Source organism: Salminus brasiliensis, chromosome 3 (genome assembly GCF_030463535.1).
Source record: "Salminus brasiliensis chromosome 3, fSalBra1.hap2, whole genome shotgun sequence".
In the NCBI taxonomy this organism is placed as follows: Eukaryota; Metazoa; Chordata; class Actinopteri; order Characiformes; family Bryconidae; genus Salminus; species Salminus brasiliensis.
Window position 1 is genome coordinate 48,163,177 of NC_132880.1, and position 18,655 is coordinate 48,181,831.

The following is an 18,655-nucleotide window of genomic DNA, read 5'->3' on the forward strand; positions in this document are numbered from 1 at the left end:
CCTCTTCCATGTAGAACCAAAAGTGGCTCTTCTGTGGCATCACTCAAAGATCCCTGTGTAACACCTTTATTTCCTAGAGTGTAGATGTTCCAAAATGTGCAGTACATGGGGTCCTCTAGGTTCTCCAGGTTTAAATGCTGCAGAAACACCATATGCATGGTTTTGCTGCCCCTACACCACATGTCCAAAAGTTTGTGGACACCTCTTCTAATGAATGCATTCAGCTACTTGCTAAGTTGCACCAATTGCTGGTGCAGATGTGCAAATGCACACATACACACAGCTTGTCTAGTCCCTGTAGAGAAACACTGCCAGTAGAATAGGACTCTCTGGAGCAGATAAACAATGATGAACCTATCCGCACCATGCTGCCTAATTCCAGGTGTGGGCTAGAGGGGTGTAAAGCCCCCCAGCATTGAGCTGTGGAGCAGTGGAACTACTGTGTTTTGCAGAATGATGGATGGTGGAGCTCCATCCAGTACTTTTGGGGGGGGGGGGTAGAGATTACAGTCACTTCCACAACAGTAGAACCTTAATTTCAGAAGAAACAGTGAACGATCAGGTGTCCCAATACTTTTGTCTGTGTAGTGTCCTTTGTAAAGTGTGACCGAGGGCTGTGTCTTGATCTTGACGAGGCTTCTCGCGGTGACAAACCGCGAGAACAGCTGCAACCGAGCAAAGCTTTGCTGCCGTGCATGCGAATGTGACACGGCAGCACTCTGTTGCATGCTCAGATTTACGGAGAATGAGACGTGCTGGTTGAGTAACAGAAAATATGAGGACATAGATATGCGCTCTCGCCAGTTGCCTAGCAACTGGTATGTGAAAATCACTGCTGCATCCTTGTTCGAGGGTTCGCATCTAGAGCTCAGAGTTGCTGCTTGTGAATGCTCCCAAAGCTGGTCTGACTTGCATAAGCCTCTTCACAGAGAGATCCAAGCACAAGAGGCTTTGCAGAACGGCCAGTTAGGCTCCGGAGAGGGGATCCCGGATCTGCAGCCAGGAGTCCTGGCCAGCCAGGCCATGATCGAGAAGACTCTTATTGAGGACCCACGTTGGCAGGGTGAGCTGCAGTAACCCTTCAGTTCAGAAGACACATGATATTTTACATGAGTGTGTGTGTAAGAGTGTGTGTGAGTGTGTGAGAACAAAGAAATATGATTCCTTGTTGTAATCAGAGCCTTGTGTTTACACCCCCCCCCCCCCCCTCCCTCCCTCTTTCCAGACACCAATTTTGTTTTGGCCAACTACAAAACCGAGCAATGCACCAAGCCCCCGCGTCTATGCAGACAAGGCTACGCCTGCCCCCATTACCATAACAGTCGAGATAGAAGAAGAAATCCACGCAAGTTCAAGTACAGGTAGGAGCAGGATGCTGGATGCTGAGTTCAGTACGAAAATGTGTGTTATTGGCGTGCAGGGTCCCTAGTTTGTATGTTAAGGGGGTGAAAAGGGAATGGAAGGGAAGGAGAGGCAGGGCAGGGAGAGAGTTGAGCATCCTGACTGCCTGGTGGACCGAGCTGTCCCTCAGTCTGCAGGTTCTAGCACCATCATGATGTAATTTCACAGTATTTTACACATAGATGCTAAATTTACTGTAATAAAGTTGCTTTTCATGCTTTTCTGAATATTACCGCTCTACGCAGAGGCGATGTCCTATAGCCCGGACGGATTTTCAATAAAATCGCACCACTAAACAGTTCCTATCAACCCAAACACACAAACCACAGTTCCAGAAAGACGACTTTATATAGGTTTAGAATTCAATATGTTTTGAGCTGTTCCTTCAAAACGATCAATAACGGCTCAATAACGTAGCACCACTGTCGCACAGAAACTTTGAATCTCCAAAAAAGCTTTAAAGGAGGAGGAGGAAAAAAAAAAATACATTTCAATTGAAGTCAATGTAAATTATAATAAAATGATAAAATCTTTCAGAGCATCATGTTGGAGCATTTCTATTGGTCTGTTCATCATGAGATTTGGTTGTCAGATTCACAATTATGTCAAGAAGTGAAAAAGGCAAGTTTATTTATATAGCCTTTCATAACTTTCATACAGCGTGGGCATTTCTATAAAGAGAAAAATACACAGACCAAGAAAAATAAGCACTAGAAAAAGTAGGAAATAAATTGTTTTTATTAACAATATTGTGTGTTTTAGGGAACTTAACATTTACGTTGTATTTCATAAACCATGGACAATATTTCCCTTAAATTCCAAATAAAAATATTAGAGCATTTATTTATTTGCAGAAATGACAACTGCTCAAATGATGCAAAGAAATTATATATTGGCAGTCGAGATTATTTTACCTGATTCAAATAGTTCAAATATTAGCACTTTATTATTTCAATTTCATTAATAACGTCTTTGCATTATAAATATTTTATCATGTTATATATAAATGATAATAATAATAATTATTCTTATTCTTATTATATAAATATAATTATCATATATATGATAATTATAATGCAAAGATGTTATTAATGTTATTTTATCATGTTATATATAAATGAGGATAATAATAATAATAATTATTATTATTATTATTATTATTATTATATAATTATTTATATATATATGAATGATAATTATAATGCAAATATGTTATTAATGAAATTGAAATAATAAAGTGCTAATATTTGAACTTTGAGAGCATTCAGAAATCACTTTGACACATTGACGGCCAATCACAGCTCTCATGTCTCATACATACAATGTTCTCCACTAGTCTTTCACATTGCTGTTGGGACTTTATGCCATTCATAGTCTGCAAATTCAGCGAACTCAGCTCTGTTTGATTAAACGCCTGGAATAAAACGACTGTCATACACGTAGTGATGCAAATTTAAGAAAAGAAATTAAGAAAGTAATTAAATAATATTGTTATTATTGTTATTGTTGTTTATTATTTTTATTATAGTATAAACCGTATTCTGAATATTCTATTCATATTTCCCGTTTATTGGGTTATTTTTTTGTGTGGCAGGTCGACTCCATGCCCAAGCGTAAAGCACGGTGATGAATGGGGAGAACCATCAAAGTGTGAGAGCGGGGATAGCTGTCAGTACTGCCACTCTCGCACTGAGCAGCAGTTTCACCCTGAGGTGAGGAGAAAGTGGTCGCTGTGTTTGTGATGTGTGGAGGATTATCTCTAACTCTAGCCTTGACCAGTGTGTGTGTGTGTGTGTGTGTGTGTGTGTGTGTGTGTGTGTGTGTGTGTCCTTCTGTCTGCAGATATACAAGTCTACAAAATGCAACGACATGCGGCAAACTGGTTACTGTCCACGGGGGCCATTCTGTGCTTTTGCACATGTAGAAAGTAAGTGTTTGGAAAGGAACTAAACTGCAGATGTTCCTAATGGCCTGTCTGCTGCCTGTGTAACGTACAGTCTGTTACTATGGACTGGAATTTAAGGACCTGGAAGCTAGTGGACCGCTGCATTGGCACGGCAGGAGTATTGTGATAATGGTGCATGTGTGGTAGATTGACTGTAGGTTGCAGGTTGACCAAGATTTGTTTGAACAGACAGGTGTGCAAGTTAATTTATCTGACCTAGTATGATGTAGCGCCCCCCTGAGGAGGCTGGTAGAGCCTGTAGTGTGTATGCTTGTATACATGTAGCACATCCTACAACTGTGCACCACCCTCATCTGAACCTTCATTAATTTCATGATTTGGAAAAAGGCCAGAGTATATATATTAATTATTGTTGTTGTTATTTATTATTAGTAGTGGTAGTAATAGTAGTAGTAGTAGTAATTTTGTAATTAATTAATTCCTCCACTATGAAACACTGCCTCAGTCCACACACTTCTATACCTTCTGATGCTGCTTATGTATCTCTCAGCTTGTCCAGAAATGCATGTGTACTGTTGTCCACAAGGGGCCGCTCAAACTACAATTTGTATTTACAGCAGTGGTGTGAATTATGCATGTGTATGCAGTGAATTAACTCTAGGGGGAGCCCAGGAGCAAAAACACCAGCTGTCCCATAATACAGCTGCTAATTGAAACTCGCACAAGTGGCATTCATCCTTCTTCAGCAGCCGATTGAACGCGTCATCTATATCTGACCGCCTACCGTATATTTATGTCCGCAGGAATTCATGTACTTGCACTGTGTTTCAGGAATTCCTTCTACAGAAGAGACCATGAGCACTCTGCTCTCAGCCATGCAGTCGGGCTCTCAGGCCAAGCTGGGCTCCCAGCAATATCCCGAGTGTCCCGTCAGCGAGTGGAGCGGCACCACGAATTCCATCACCAGCAGCGCGAGCAACAACGGCCAAGCCGCAAACGTATGTGCTCGACCACCTGCCCGCACACACACACACACACACACACACACACACACACACACACCTGCACTCAGGGAGAGGGTGCATGCCTCAACACTAAGCCAACATGCTGAATTCAGTCAGTTACACCATAGGTGTGCATATTTTAATTTCAGCCTTTTAGGTTTCCCTGCTAGAAAAGCTTATTTCCTTATTTTCTTCTTCATTTAAAAGTGATTTCTGTGTTTTTCTGTTCTTTATTTGCGATTCATTCTGTTTGTTGCAGTCTGTGTTTTTAAAAAGAGTCGAGTTGCTCAAACTCGAATCCCAACATTTCATTGAAATGACAAATCTGGTCTAAATCTGGTCAGACTGAGACCCCAGAGCACAGCCAGCGCTCCCTTTTAACAAGTGAAGAAAGACAGAGGCTGTAGACGTCTGCCATCGGCCCTCCATTAAGCTCCTTTGTGCTTCTCTCCTTCAGGTGTCATGCTCTAATAGTCCGACTGTAACGCCAAGCTCAGGAAGCACCAGTTCATTGTCCCCAATTGGACCCATCGGCAGGCCCAAAAGCTTTACTAACGGTAGCTTATGTTCAGAGTCCACCACGTCCAGTGTTTCCTCTCCGACGTCTAACTATCCCAAAGCTCCGGGCTTTGAACGTGAGGATCAGGTATTCCAAGACTCGCTTCTCTTTCCGCTCTCTGAAAGGGCCTTTCCTCCAGAACTGCAGGCATGCCTGTGTAGGGCGTGACACACGCTGCAAGGCCTTCTGTGCTCTTTGAGTTCTGGTTCTTCAGTTATTTGCTGCACATTTACTTGTTTATTATTTATTTACCTGTGATTTTTTTTTTCCATTCGTTTGTGTGGTGCCAAAGCAGGGCTTTATGTCGATCATTTATCCATTGCTGAAACTGATTTTACTGACGACACTACTTTCTGTCCGGGCAGTACGCTGACCTTCAAATTCACGCACAGTAGATATAGGATGTTCTAGGTCATATACACAGAAATATTAATAATTCATCTAGAATTTCTGAGCATTATAGCTAATTATAGCTTTTACTTTTCCTACCAATCCTGCTTCAGTAACTACACAGTCTTGTGCATATGTTAAGGGCAGCCCTGCTCAAATTCTCGATGTGCTTTGTGGATTTTTCTAAGGGGAAACCGTCTTCTAAAGAACCTTTTAAAGGCTTAGATAAGCTTCCTTTGATGTAAAGGTTCCCCGTTTAATTTACATACTTTGACATACATGGTTCTTCATGGGACCATAAATGGTTCTTCTGACATCACTCAAACATGGATAATGGACTATGTTTGTAATAGAGATGTAGGAGTGTGAAGAACATTTTTGAGGCTTAAGAACCTTTATTTGATGTGAAGGTTCTTTGCCACTTTGAAAGGTCCCTCTGTTACAAACATGGATTTTTAAAGAAACCTAAGGTTTTTCACACATTTGCAGATCTCTATTACAAATGTGGATCCTTATGGAACTTTAGGTTCCTCACACTCGCAGATCTCTACTACGAATGTGGATCTTTATGGAACCTACGGTTCCTCATACTTGCAGATCTCTATTACACACCTGGGTCTTTATGGAACCTGAGGTTCCTCATACTCACAGATCTCTATTACGAATGTGGATCTTTATTGAACCTAAGGTTCCTCATACTTGCAGATCTCTATTACACACCTGGATCTTTATGGAACCTGAGGTTCCTCATACTCACAGATCTTTATTACGAATGTGGATCTTTATTGAACCTAAGGTTCCTCATACTTGCAGATCTCTATTACACACCTGGATCTTTATGGAACCTAAGGTTCCTCACACTCGCAGATCTCTATTACACACCTGGATCTTGATAGAACCTAAGGTTCCTCACACTCGCAGATCTCTATTACACACCTGCATCTTTATGGAACCTAATGTTCCTCACACTCGCAGATCTCTATTACACACCTGGATCTTGATAGAACCTAAGGTTCCTCACACTCGCAGATCTCTATTACACACCTGCATCTTTATGGAACCTAATGTTCCTCACACTCGGAGATCTCTACAACAAATGTGGATCTTCATGGAACCTAAAGTTCCTCACACTCTCAGATCTCTATTACACACCTGGATCTTGACAGAACCGAAGGTTCCTCACACTCTCAGATCTCTATTACACACCTGCATCTTTATGGAACCTAAAGTTCCTCACACTCGCAGATCTCTACTACAAATGTGGATCTTTAAGGAACCTAAGGTCCCTCACCCTCGCAGATCTCTACTACGAATGTGGAAGTTTTTCTTCTATGGGATCACTTAATTCTTTATATTTGAGTGCACCTCTTCTTAAAGGTTCCATGAAGAACCATGTCTGTCATCTAGATAAATGTGAGGGTAAAGTAGGACTGGGCGATATGGTAAAAATACATCACAATATTTAAGCACATTTTTACGATACACAATATTTATCACAGACTAAACCCATCAGTAGCTACAGATTCTTATAAACTACTATTCAGATCATCTCCTGTACTGAATACAGTGATTTCTACTCCACATCTGCTGCTCTTCATCTAATGAACCCTTCAGTCTAATTACACTGTTAGTAATGAAACCTGAGCCCTTTAAAGGCCTACAGAATCTCACTTGAAGTTCAACGTAAAATGTTTCTCACACCCACTCCTCTCTATCAGAAACAAGGTTCTTTAAGGAACCAAAAGTGGTTCTCTGCATTGGCTTGAAGAATCCTTTGTTCAGAGACACACTTTTGCACATTCTTAAGCATAAATACTGTTCATTCGTTTAATCTAACATATTCCAATATTTAATATTTAACATATTTATATTTTCTGAATCCAGAAAAAAAAATTGAATTCTGTGAGTTTCTGGAGATTTATTCACTTATTCACATCAGCAGAATGTGTCATTTGACCAGGGGTGTCCATACTTTTGCATAAGACTTTACCAAAAAAAAGCTCATTTCCTCTCTGTTTAGTTAATAGTGGCACTCCACAGACTGGATTCTTCAGCAGCACGAGGTCATGTGATAGTATATGATCTGATTTTTGATTCTAGGCAAAGAACCTGAAAGGCCACTCTGCGGAAAATAATCAAAAGTTAATGGACCAAGACAAGCAGGTGAATACCCACAATCCTCTGCCATCTACATAAACAGCTGTAGGGTCTGCAGGGTTGTGGGGTCGAGACCCGGGCTCTGCAAGCTGCCACTGTTGAGCCGTTGAGCAATTCGCCCAAGGGGTGCTGTATCATGGCAAGACCAGACAAGAAGACATCCATCTTCACCATTAGTGTTGGACACCGAGGGAATTTGGCCTCCGCCTCACACACACACACACACACACACACTCCTAAGCTAGTGATCAAACACACACCGTGACTGTAAGCACACGTGTCTGGAGCAGTGGGCAGTCGTTCCTGTAGCAGAGAGGGTGAAGGGCCTTGCTCCAGGGCCCAACAGTGGCAGCTTGCAGAGTATCGAACCCACAACCCACAACCCTGTCACTAATAGCCCAGTGATCTAACCACTGAGCCACCACTGGATCTTGTCATGGTGATCCCCCTAGATCCCACCTGCATTCACTCTCTGTAATCAAATGCGTCTCTGGGTAGGCAGACTGCAATCTGATTTGCTGTGTGGGCTGGCATATGCAAATCTGCTCGTTGTGTGTCAGTTATTCCTGGGAGGGGCTTATGTTGTCGAATGTATCTTGGAAGGACGGGTGTGTTTTTACACCGCTGTAACACGTGGCTCAAATGGGGTGCTGATCATCATCCAACATCCTGACCTCACTAACACACTTGTTGCCGAATGCAATCAAATTCTCACAGCAATGCGGTTCCAAAATCTGGTGAAAGCCCTCTTGCCTGGACAGTAGAGTAAGGACAGTAACTCCCAACAAAAGCAGGAGATTCGGAAGACGTAGTGAATGAGCAGGTGTCCCAATACTTTTGTCCTAATAGTGCTTGTCAGACAAAGTTTAATGGGGGTGTCCTTTCTAACTCTTTCTCCTGTATTGATATATCTTGTATATTTTAGATTTCTGTTCTAATCTAAACTATGAATTAGCCAAGGATCAGTCATATGACCGGTCAGAAGGCTTCAGGTCGGACACTGGAGTTTTATTCAGGAAGAAATTTGACTGTGCTCTTTTCTGTGTACAGCGAGAGTTCTCCGTAGTGAACCCACTGGCATCAAGCATAACATCAAGCATCACCTCCAGCTTGGCTTCCAGCATTGGCTCTGACAGCTCCTCACCCACCACCTTATCAACCATGAATGCAAAAGCAACCCCTTTCTATCCAGGCAGCAATACGGTCGAGTCCGTAATAGGTAAGTGACTGGTCCCGCTCCTAACTCCTCCCTCACCCCGTCCACACGGGTCCGCTCCTTCAGCTCCCTTCAGATATTATTCAGCTGGACGCAGGGAGACGTTTTTCCAGGCTTAAGCTGGTCTGAGTTGAGAGCAGCGGGCTGTGCGTTAGGGTGCCGCTCTGTGTGTGTGTGTGAGTTTGTTAGCTTGGCTAAGGCTTTAGCAGCAGATTAGCAGCCAGCGAGTGCACAGACGCTGTGGAAGAGCTGTGGCAGACAGTGAGTCAGCACTGTGCTGAAGGGTAGGTACCGAGCTGCTTTTTCCTTTTAGCCGTCAGGCTCTGCGATCGAGATCGTCTGAGTTTCATCACTCGGCTCTTAAGAATCGACTTTTCTACTTATTTTATCTGAAGTAGAAAACTGAGCGTTGGTGCTGGGCTGTGTTTCAGTAGTCCATTCTGGAGAGCTTCGCAAAAGCCAGGATCGATTGTGCTGCTCCTCCAAAGCTCTGTCAAATTCTCATCTGCTTTACTTGTTCCTGGTCTGTTAATGTTAACGCCTGTATTGCTTCTCTTTCCTCAGGGTCTGCACTTGACCTGAATTTCAGCGACATCAATGTTGCCTCCCTTGACAAAGAGCTAGAAGACCAAGACAATAATGGCCTTGGTTTAACAAGTAAGCAGTTGTCGTTGTTCTTGTGAGGAATACTGGTTGAGATGCACATCCTCCAAAAAACAATCAAATATTAATTTATATTATTCTTTTCATTTAAACATAGGAGCCATATTCACAATAAAACGCGACGGGGTGGTAAAATCATCCCAAAACAGACGCATTTCTTCATGTGGTCAAGTTCCTGACCTAGCACACATGCCATTATATTTCAAATTAAACTTTTATTTTACTTTATTAGTTTGGAAAAATTGAGTTAAACAGTTCTTATCGATTTTGCATGACTGGGTGGTTTGGTCGAGCTTAAGGAACTATTCCTAACATGAAAAATGTTTTCATGTATTTTCAAAAGTATTTTCAGTTTTTTTGGTTTCTGGCTGCTCCAAAGAGTCAAATGATAGCACTTCCTCTTCCTCTTCCTCTTTTTGAAGTCATTAATAGCAACAGTACATTATTTCTACACAAAACAAGTTATTGTGACTGGGTGGTACCTCAGACTGAGGGACGCACACATATCAAAGCATAAAATCTTTACAAATAATGATTTATTTATTTATTTAATCTATATCTTAACTAAGGAGGGACATGTATAAAATTGACAAAAAAAGGTTTGGTAACTACAGTTGTCATTGAATATTAAAAAAGATAAAATTAGTATATTACTCTTTAGAAAATTGTATTTTCTCAAATGTGATGTTAAGAAGAACTTGTGAATTTAGTCACTTCGCAGGATGTGCAGTGTCACGTATTTTATTTTGATTTTTATAACCGGTTATGCTGCAGCTTTTTTTTTTTTTTTTTTTTTTTTTCTCTGTTTGAACCAAAAAACAAACATCTGCACTGTTTTCATTTTCCATGACTAATCTACCAGACAGATTATATGCTGGATCATTTTCTTCTGGAGACATCTGGTGAAAATGTACTTATTTTTTTTATTTATTTTATGCATACCGCTGGTCAAATGTTTTAATACACCTAATTTTCCATTGTTTTTATTGACGTTTAAGTCCATTGATTAACTTGCAATGGTACAAAGTTGGGCAGGAAACTGCCAGAGCTTTTGAGTAAAATGAATTGAAAACTGAAATATTATGTAGATTGTGGAGGAAAAGGGCTTTTTTAGGAAACCATTTTAAGGAACTCATTGGTTAACAACTTACAGCTCGTCTGCTGCAATATAAGTAAATTAGGCTTTGACAGCTGATGTAAATACTGTATAATTTACAACCCTGTTATCTTTATAAAATCAGTGTAGGAACTGTTACGACGCTCTGCACCGCAGGATTTCGAGGTCACTGTGCATTCCTACTATAACATCTGGAAGAAGACACTTCATAAAGGAAGGCGTATTGACCTTGAAGTGTTGCTCTGTCCTTTGAGAAATGACAGATTAAGAGGGAATGTTGAGATGACAGTTATCTTCACCATGAAGCTCTTTAAAACTAGAGGAGACTGAAGAGGTCTGGTACAGGAAGAGGTCTGACAGACTCACGTCCACACCATCATCAGAGGACGAGTTTCTGAGAGTCAACAGCTTGTGTGATTGGCAGCTCACATGACAACATCTGGTAGCATCTTAACACTGGAGCAAGTCTCAGTTTCAGAGTTTCAGCTGTGAAGAGAGAGACCTGGAGCTGCAGGTTTGACTGCAGGTGGAGGGGCAGGAAGAAAGTCAGCACTTAGATGGCAAAACATGTGAAACAGGCTTGTGTGGGCCATCAGCACTGACAGTAGAGTACTGATATATATATATATATATATATATATATATATATATATATATATATATATATATATATATATATATATATATATATATAGATATATATATATATATAGATATATATATATATATATATATATATATATATATAGATATATATATATATAGATATATATATATATATATATATATATAGATATAGATATAGATATAGATATATATATATATATATAGATATATATGTGTGTTTTCGTTTTATTTTTAATATTGAAATGCAATGTATTTCCAGTATTGTGCAACTCACATTGTTGTGCCTAATGCATCTCGTCAACGTGGACACACCTGCTACCTGTTTCTTAAAACTATTGTTTTCCAGATTTCACAATTTCCTCTGAGGCACTACAGAGGGATAATGCAAATAGGTATAAAAATGGATGCGTAAAGCTGAGTAGCAGATCCAGTATAATATCTACTTGCTTTCAATGACATTTTATAAGCATTAAGGGATTACATAGGGTTACATAATACTTAACGTACACCTTTACATGTGCTTTTTTATGTATTTTATTTATTTATTTGTATGTCTTTCCATTTCCGGCATCTCAAACAATTTAAATCCTTAATTTGTTTCCAATAAATTAATATATTTAAATGTATTTATTGATAAAAAAAAACCCACCATGGATGTGTGATTAATTATAACTCACTAACTTGTTTTGTGAATAAAAATATAAATATACTGTTGCTCTTAATGACATCAAAAAGAGGAGGAAGTTTTTATAAAAAAAAAATAATAATGGAAAAATATATATAATAATATATATGTAAATTTTTATTATTATTATTTATTTTATTTTTTTTAGGTGAGGTGGCAGCTGCATCAGTATTTATGGTCCTTTTACTGACTGCTGATTAGTATTTTAAGGAATTGTATCATTCTTCTCTACTAACCACCCTTAAAATAAATAAATAAATAAATATCATTTAAAAAAATCTAACTTTAATGCCAAATTTATCCCCTGTGGCAATATTCAGCCTCTAATAATCAGCCAGCAAATATCACCTGTTCCACAAAACAACTGACCAGTTGTCAGACAGTCGACCCCTAACTTGTTTTAAATGCATGTTTCTTTTTTGTGCAGGTCAAAGGTTGTTGGGAGGCTCTGCTCCTGTCAACATTCCTGGCTCTCTGGCACGGTCTTCCTCTCTGCATTCCTCGTCCTCGCTGTCCGCCTCCCCTCTCAGCTCCCTGTCTCAGTCCTTGTCCCAATCCCTGCTCACCGGAATGGCCCCTCAGCAGAGCCAGACGCAGGCAGTTAAATCGGAGCACGGCCTTCTCGGGACGCCTACATCCACCCAAAACTCTTTAGGTAGGAAAGAGCTGACCGCGGTAGATCTCCTGCCCGTTCTCCTGAAGCGCTCCCCTTTTTAAGTCTGTTTGCTTTGCTGTGTGTGTTTTTGTACGTCAGGTCTGAACGGAGGAGCAGGAAGCATTTGGGATTTCGTGAGCGGCAGCCTCTCCCCCAGCCCATCTCCAGTGTTTAGTAGCCTTAGCTCTAGCATGGTCGGCTCCAGCGGTGCCGACCTGGGCCGGCTCCTCCGGGAACTGGACGAGGCTAAGCGGAAGATCAAGCAGTGGGAGGACGCCTGGCACCAGGTCAAACAGGTCCGAACTAGAGCTTAAAATATTTGTCGTCATTTCGCGAATCAGATTTGGACTGCTGTCGAGGTTCTTCACGCTGTATTCATACTCCCTACTTTTAGTTAGCATGCTGAAGTCAGTTCTGCCACATGTCCAGCAGAACAGCTCCTTGCTTTAAGCTTAATCAGACTAAAAAACGTCTCCGGCTCCTGCTGTTCACATTTCAAGCTGTTAGATCAGACGCACCAAGAAAAAAAAAAAAAAGCCTAGCAGGGGTATAAACAGTGGCGCCGGAGCCTCTCTCTCTTTGGTAAACGTTAACAATCTTGCTCTGTCCTGGCTGTTTGTTGAAGGCATGTGAGGCGTGGCAGAAAGATGCCCAAGAGGCGAAAGAGCAGGCGAAGTCGGCCGAGGCGGAGCGGCAGCTGGCCGAGCAGAAGCGCGAGGACACGGAGCGCAAACTCAAGGAGCTCCAGGGCGACTTTGACGCGCTGTGCCGCTCGCCGAACATGCCTCTCCTGCGCAGCTACGGAGACCTGGACCAGCTTCCGCTGTCCAAGCTCCACTCCATCCAGAGCCAGCTGCGCTCTGACCTAGACCTCATAGACGGGGTAAGAAGGGCCCGGGCCCGGTCCCGGCCGGCACATTTACCATGTCACATATACACACACTGCAGTTAGACTGGAGTTGTCCTCCGTAACTCGGTGCATGTATGAATGCTGAATGGTCCTTACTGCTCTAACATGTGACTGATGTGCATTCTTCTCTTTCTCAACACAGGTAATTTATCAGCTTCAGTCAAAGAAATGTATAGTTTGCCAAAAGCATGATCGTTGCATTGTCCTGCAGCCTTGCCAACATTATGTACTTTGTGAGAACTGTGCACCTAGTAAAACAGAATGTCCTTACTGTAAGACGAAAATATTGAAGTGGTGATGTACAGCTATTCAAGGTACTATTTAAAAAAGAAAGAGTAAGAAAGAAAAGAATTATAGCCCTTTGAAGAACTACTAATACATATAATGCTTACAGTTTCTACATAGCATTTTTGTGTTTCAGTATTTCATATAGTGATAAAAATTGATAGTTTTATTAGAATCTAATAAATGGTGTTTGACTGATTATATACAGTAAATCAAGTAATTAAATGCAATACATGTTTTGTACTAGCTAGATAATTTACTTATATCAAGCATTTAAAAAGAAAATAAATAAATAAACAATTAAATGAACACAAAAGCCCCCTCCTAAAGGAAACGTCTCCTAATGCACCCGTAATCCGACGCCCCTAATTTACTTGACTGTTAATTCCAGAAGCGTCAGTCAGTCAAACATCATTGTTGCTACTAGCTGTGTGAAGACCAATTGATTTCTTGTTTAAAAACAAAAACAACAAAAAAAGCACTTTGTTGACCTGGAAATTTGTCAAAGGGTATTTTAGAAATTTTGCTTTAAGCTGCTTTTTGTAGTTTGTATTTTTTTTTTCTGTTTTCTTTTTAGAATTTGTTCTCCCAGATACGCTAATGTATGAAGCTTTTGTGTGTACTGTGAAACATTAGTAGAATATTTCATATTTCTTACTGTTAAAATCATGATATAGTATATTGTTAGTTTTTGTATAAAATAGTACTAAATGGTAGTTACTACTTTTCATTGTTCCTTTCATTGTTTTCAATCAAATAAGTGCAGCCTTTTTGAATGCATTTTAGGCATAACCAGCAGCTGTAATATCAGTAAGGCACATACTGTATGCTAAGGCGTTTAGTAAGTTGGGTCTTTTAGTGATTTACGGAGTAATACATGACGTAGTTGTTAAAGGAGCACATGTGTCCTGAAGTCCTCGGAGACTCGTCGACTTTCGTTGGACTTCTAGCCTTTCGGATACGTTCGCCAGAACGCTGTCTGATTCTCGGCCACTCGCTCTCAAGTGCCTTCGCCTTATAGAATACTTTAAAGCGTCTACGAGGAGCTTAGGATTGTAGTGCAAACACCCACAGGTAGTCAGTGCTTGTGCGAAGAACTCTGCAAAGTATGTATGTATTATTTTCACGCGGTGAGCTGTTTGAGCGCAAACCGGCCCGATGATTCTATGCGAGAGTGTTTCCTCTATATTGAACCCTTTGTCAGTGCCTGGGCTCTGACACTAAGCGTAGGTCTTCTGTCCCCATTCCTCGCGTCTCCGTGAGCAACGGTGCTTTTTGGGTGCAGCTTCAGTATCCTTGGAAATGTCGAATCGTCTTTTTGATTTAAACGTTTAGGAATAATAATTAAATCAGGAATTAAATGTGTTCTTTAGATTTTACAAAATTTCCGAAAACTGGCTCTTTTTTTTTTTTTTTTTTTTTTTTTTTTTTACTTTGTTTTGTAACGTTTAGGATCGTAGTGCTCTGTAGATGTTTACAGATAAACAAATCCATCCTTTTACTTTGATTTTTTTTTTTTTTTTATAGTTTCCTTTCCGAATTCGACGGTGTAATGTGTGCTTAGGTTAATCTAATTGAAATGACCTACTACTGTGTTATCGGAATTTATTAGATTTTTCTTTTGTTTATTATTATAATTTTTTTTGTTTATTCTTTAATATTACAGCAATGAGTTTGTGCGTTAAACAGTCAGGTACACACACATGCATGTTTCTTTAACATTGGGATAAATGGTTTACTTCTAAAGGGATGGTGATTCAGGATCTAAAGGCCCAGACCCAAGTAGTTTATTTCGGCGGATCTCTGAAGAGCAGGATGTGTATATATATTATTTTCTCTTTGATTTGTCCTTTTCTTTGATTCTTCCTTGCTTTCTTTCTTCTATGTTGGTATTGAAATCAACGAGGTCTGTAAGTAACTCATGCTCGTAAGATTTGGCTCCGTATGCCGTAGAAAAACAATCATTGCATGTCTCCGTGTCTCGTTGTGTTGTTAACCAGCTACAAGTCTAGACCACACTGCCAGATGCGCTTGCGTTGAGCTGTCGAGGCCAGGTCTCCGAACAGGCGCTGCAGCCGACAGACGCCGAGGTTTTTCCACAGTTCTTTACGATCCTCAGAGAGAGGGAGAGCTTTGAGAAGCGCGCCATCGTCTGGAGCGGTTGTTCTGGATGGCGCTGTAGTATTGTAAAGGTTCATCCACTCTGGTGTTCGAGAAGCTTTTTTTAATTTAGGTGTTTGTTGACGGTCGGTTGACCGTTTCGGATCGCCGAGGGAGGGAGTGTGTCCTCTCGTTGGGTTCCTGGACCACAGTGTAGGGTTTATTTAGCGAAGGGAGGCGGTGCGATGCGATTGCTGCGTCTGGAATGTGGCAGGTCGTTTACAGGAAGAAAAAGAAAAGAAAAAGAGGCGTCGTGAAATCAAACATGGACTTGACTCAAATGAACCAAAGTGTTATTGTAGTTTCTTCGTGTTTTCACTTACAAAGTTCGAATGATAAATGGTTTCGAATTACTAGGACCGTCTTTTTGATGTTTCATTTGACAGGAAAACTATGCCAACTGCTTTTGCTGACAATATTAATGGATTTAAAGCTTGTTTTGTAGTTTTACCAAAGACCTTTACTGTTTCTTCTTCTGCTTTTTCTTTTTTTCTTTTTCTTCCCCTATTTTGTGTTTAACTCTTTCGTTTTAGCACTCAAGTAAGTCGGTATTGGTTAAAAATCTGATTTAACAAATGACCAAAACTAGTACCGTGTTTAAACTAGAATTAATGAAATAAAGAGTCCTCGTTTTCATTATTATTATTATTTTTATTTTTTTTTTCCCCTTTTCTTTCTGTAGTTACTCCGTGAAAACGACAGTGACATACTAGTATTGAATCGGCTGTTTTCTGTAATAGTGAAGGAATGTCATGGATATGAATGAGATTTGTGTTAATATTCTTACGTGGCCATATGAATTAGTGCTTATTTGAAGTATATCATTTCCTTTTTTATGCTAATAGTACTTTATAGTAAAATTCTTAAATCAGTTTTGAAATATTAGTGGTTGTGCACTACTTGTATGCTGTCAAGAATTGAAGAGTGTATTTGGACTGTAAGGTGCTTTCTTTAGTTTCCGTTTGACTGGTGTGTGTCGTCACTCGTACCTGTTTTGTTTTCATTGGTAAAGACGTGATCAGACATGGAGCGCAGCACGTGATATTTGTTATTTGAATTTAGAAACCCTGTTCTCATAAAATTTTATCATTTTTTTTTTTTTTTTTTTTCTTCATGTACAAATAATTGACTGCAATTTCTGGTTGAAGTGAGCCCAGCTCTCAATGGCTGATGCAGACAGTGGGTTGTGTTCATTAAAAAAAGAAAGAAAAAGCATCAAAATCTAATTTTAGCCTCGAGTTACACACACACACACACACACACACACACACATTGGTCTAATGTTTATGCATGTCGTACATATGAATCAAGATTCTGTGTGTGATATTAGTCCTGTGCTTCTGTATCTCAGACTATGAATAGTTGATGTCCTGCAGAAATGATGATGATGATGATGATGATGATGATGATGGTGATATTTATGTTGAAAACAAAATGTCAGATTATCTCCTGAACAAATTTGTGCCTTTGTGTAAAACTGTTTGTAGTATTGTTCGATTGAGCAAGTGGCTCTTCAGTCACTCTTCTTCAAAAACGAGCCAAATTTTTGTGCCTTGGGACGTTTTATCCCTGTATTCCTGCGTGTAGAGCGTCTACACATTTTTATTGTATCGTATTAATGACTACTTTCATGCCTTCGCTCTCTTTGGGAAGGTTCAACTTTTTAAGAAAAAGATAGTGTTGCGTATTGCTTGCACGAGCACTTATTGGCATGTTTTGCATTGCAGAAATCGTCATCACAGGTTGTTTTAATTATTAATCATTAATCGAATTGGATCATTTCAAGTATGATATTTCAGACGGATTGATTGTGTTGGTTTTCTATGTTTTTGTCGTGACTTTGTGTGTGGATTTATTTGTGAACAAAATGGTATTTGTGTACAAACTGTGTTAATGGTGATAATCACACATCAACAATTTAAAAATACAGAAAATAATAATAATAATAATCACAGGATAAATTAATTAATGGTTAGTTCAGATGTTTCGTCCCCACACATAAAATTCCCGTGTCTGTGTCAGCCATCAAATTTTTGTATTTTGTCCTCCTCAAATTTCCAAACCACTTTTTTTTTTCCATTTATTTTGTTTATACAATAATGAGAATTCTCTATGAAAGGCCAGACAACTGTTATTAAAGAAAAGCACCAAGTAGAAAAGTTTGTTTCTTAGCAATGTGTAAATTAACTGTAATGGAGATGTACCATAATGCTCTGCAGTGGAATAATCTTTTTTGTGAATTGTTTTTTTTGTTTGTTTTTTTCTTTGTTTATTTTTTTATTTGATTTTGTATCAATATTGTGATTATTGAACCTGAGGATTTATGCAATCTTGTACATACATATGTATGAACCTGGTTAAATTTAGCAGGCTAGCTAGGGGAAAAAAAGGTTATACCTATTACAAACAGTAAAGATTTGTAGGAAACAGAGGAAAACAATGGCAAAATTGGAAGCACTGTTCCCTATAAGCTATCATTAATCTCACTGAAACCCTGAATATTGAATGTACCATTCAAATTAGGTATTAAAAATAAAAATGGGTCACTGGAAAGAAAAAGGAAAAAAAAAAAGAAACTAACCGTGGAGAGCAGTTGATCTATGATGTAGCACTAGTTTTGTGAATTGCGATAAATGACAAATAAATTTATAAGTTAAACACAAATGCAGTTTTCAAGTTTGTGTATTTATCAGTGTAATGATTAGATGGGAATAAGAGATGTATTTTCTCAGGGTTTTACAGGATAACTATAGAATAAAGAGATGTCCAACTTTCAGAGGAAGCTGCAGCTCAGATTTATTTGCTTAAAAGGTCGATATGAGTGACCTTTATAATGAAGAAACATATCCCTTATTTTGGTACAGTATGCATTGATATATAGAACAGCTTATATTCTAATTAGTGTTTAACTATACTATAC

At 39.5% G+C, this 18,655-nt stretch overlaps 1 protein-coding gene across 3 annotated transcripts in view; it reads left to right on the top strand.

Moving 5' to 3' along the window:
• The window catches only part of unkl (unk like zinc finger), a 31,555-nt gene that overhangs the window by 12,592 nt on the left and 308 nt on the right, over window positions 1–18,655 (top strand). Inside the window, exons 4-16 of one of the 3 annotated variants that reach the window (XM_072676430.1) lie at window positions 930–1,063; window positions 1,226–1,361; window positions 2,996–3,113; window positions 3,244–3,328; window positions 4,139–4,305; window positions 4,769–4,957; window positions 7,361–7,423; window positions 8,468–8,636; window positions 9,198–9,290; window positions 12,153–12,380; window positions 12,480–12,676; window positions 13,006–13,263; window positions 13,433–18,655. The exon at window positions 13,433–18,655 is cut by the window's right edge and continues 308 nt beyond it. In XM_072676430.1, coding sequence (XP_072532531.1) covers window positions 930–1,063; window positions 1,226–1,361; window positions 2,996–3,113; window positions 3,244–3,328; window positions 4,139–4,305; window positions 4,769–4,957; window positions 7,361–7,423; window positions 8,468–8,636; window positions 9,198–9,290; window positions 12,153–12,380; window positions 12,480–12,676; window positions 13,006–13,263; window positions 13,433–13,588 — 1,993 coding nt within the window. In that variant the 3' untranslated portion in view covers window positions 13,589–18,655. The remainder of the gene's footprint in view (window positions 1–929; window positions 1,064–1,225; window positions 1,362–2,995; window positions 3,114–3,243; window positions 3,329–4,138; window positions 4,306–4,768; window positions 4,958–7,360; window positions 7,424–8,467; window positions 8,637–9,197; window positions 9,291–12,152; window positions 12,381–12,479; window positions 12,677–13,005; window positions 13,264–13,432) is intronic. The other 2 variants (XM_072676432.1, XM_072676433.1) reach the window with 2 other exon arrangements.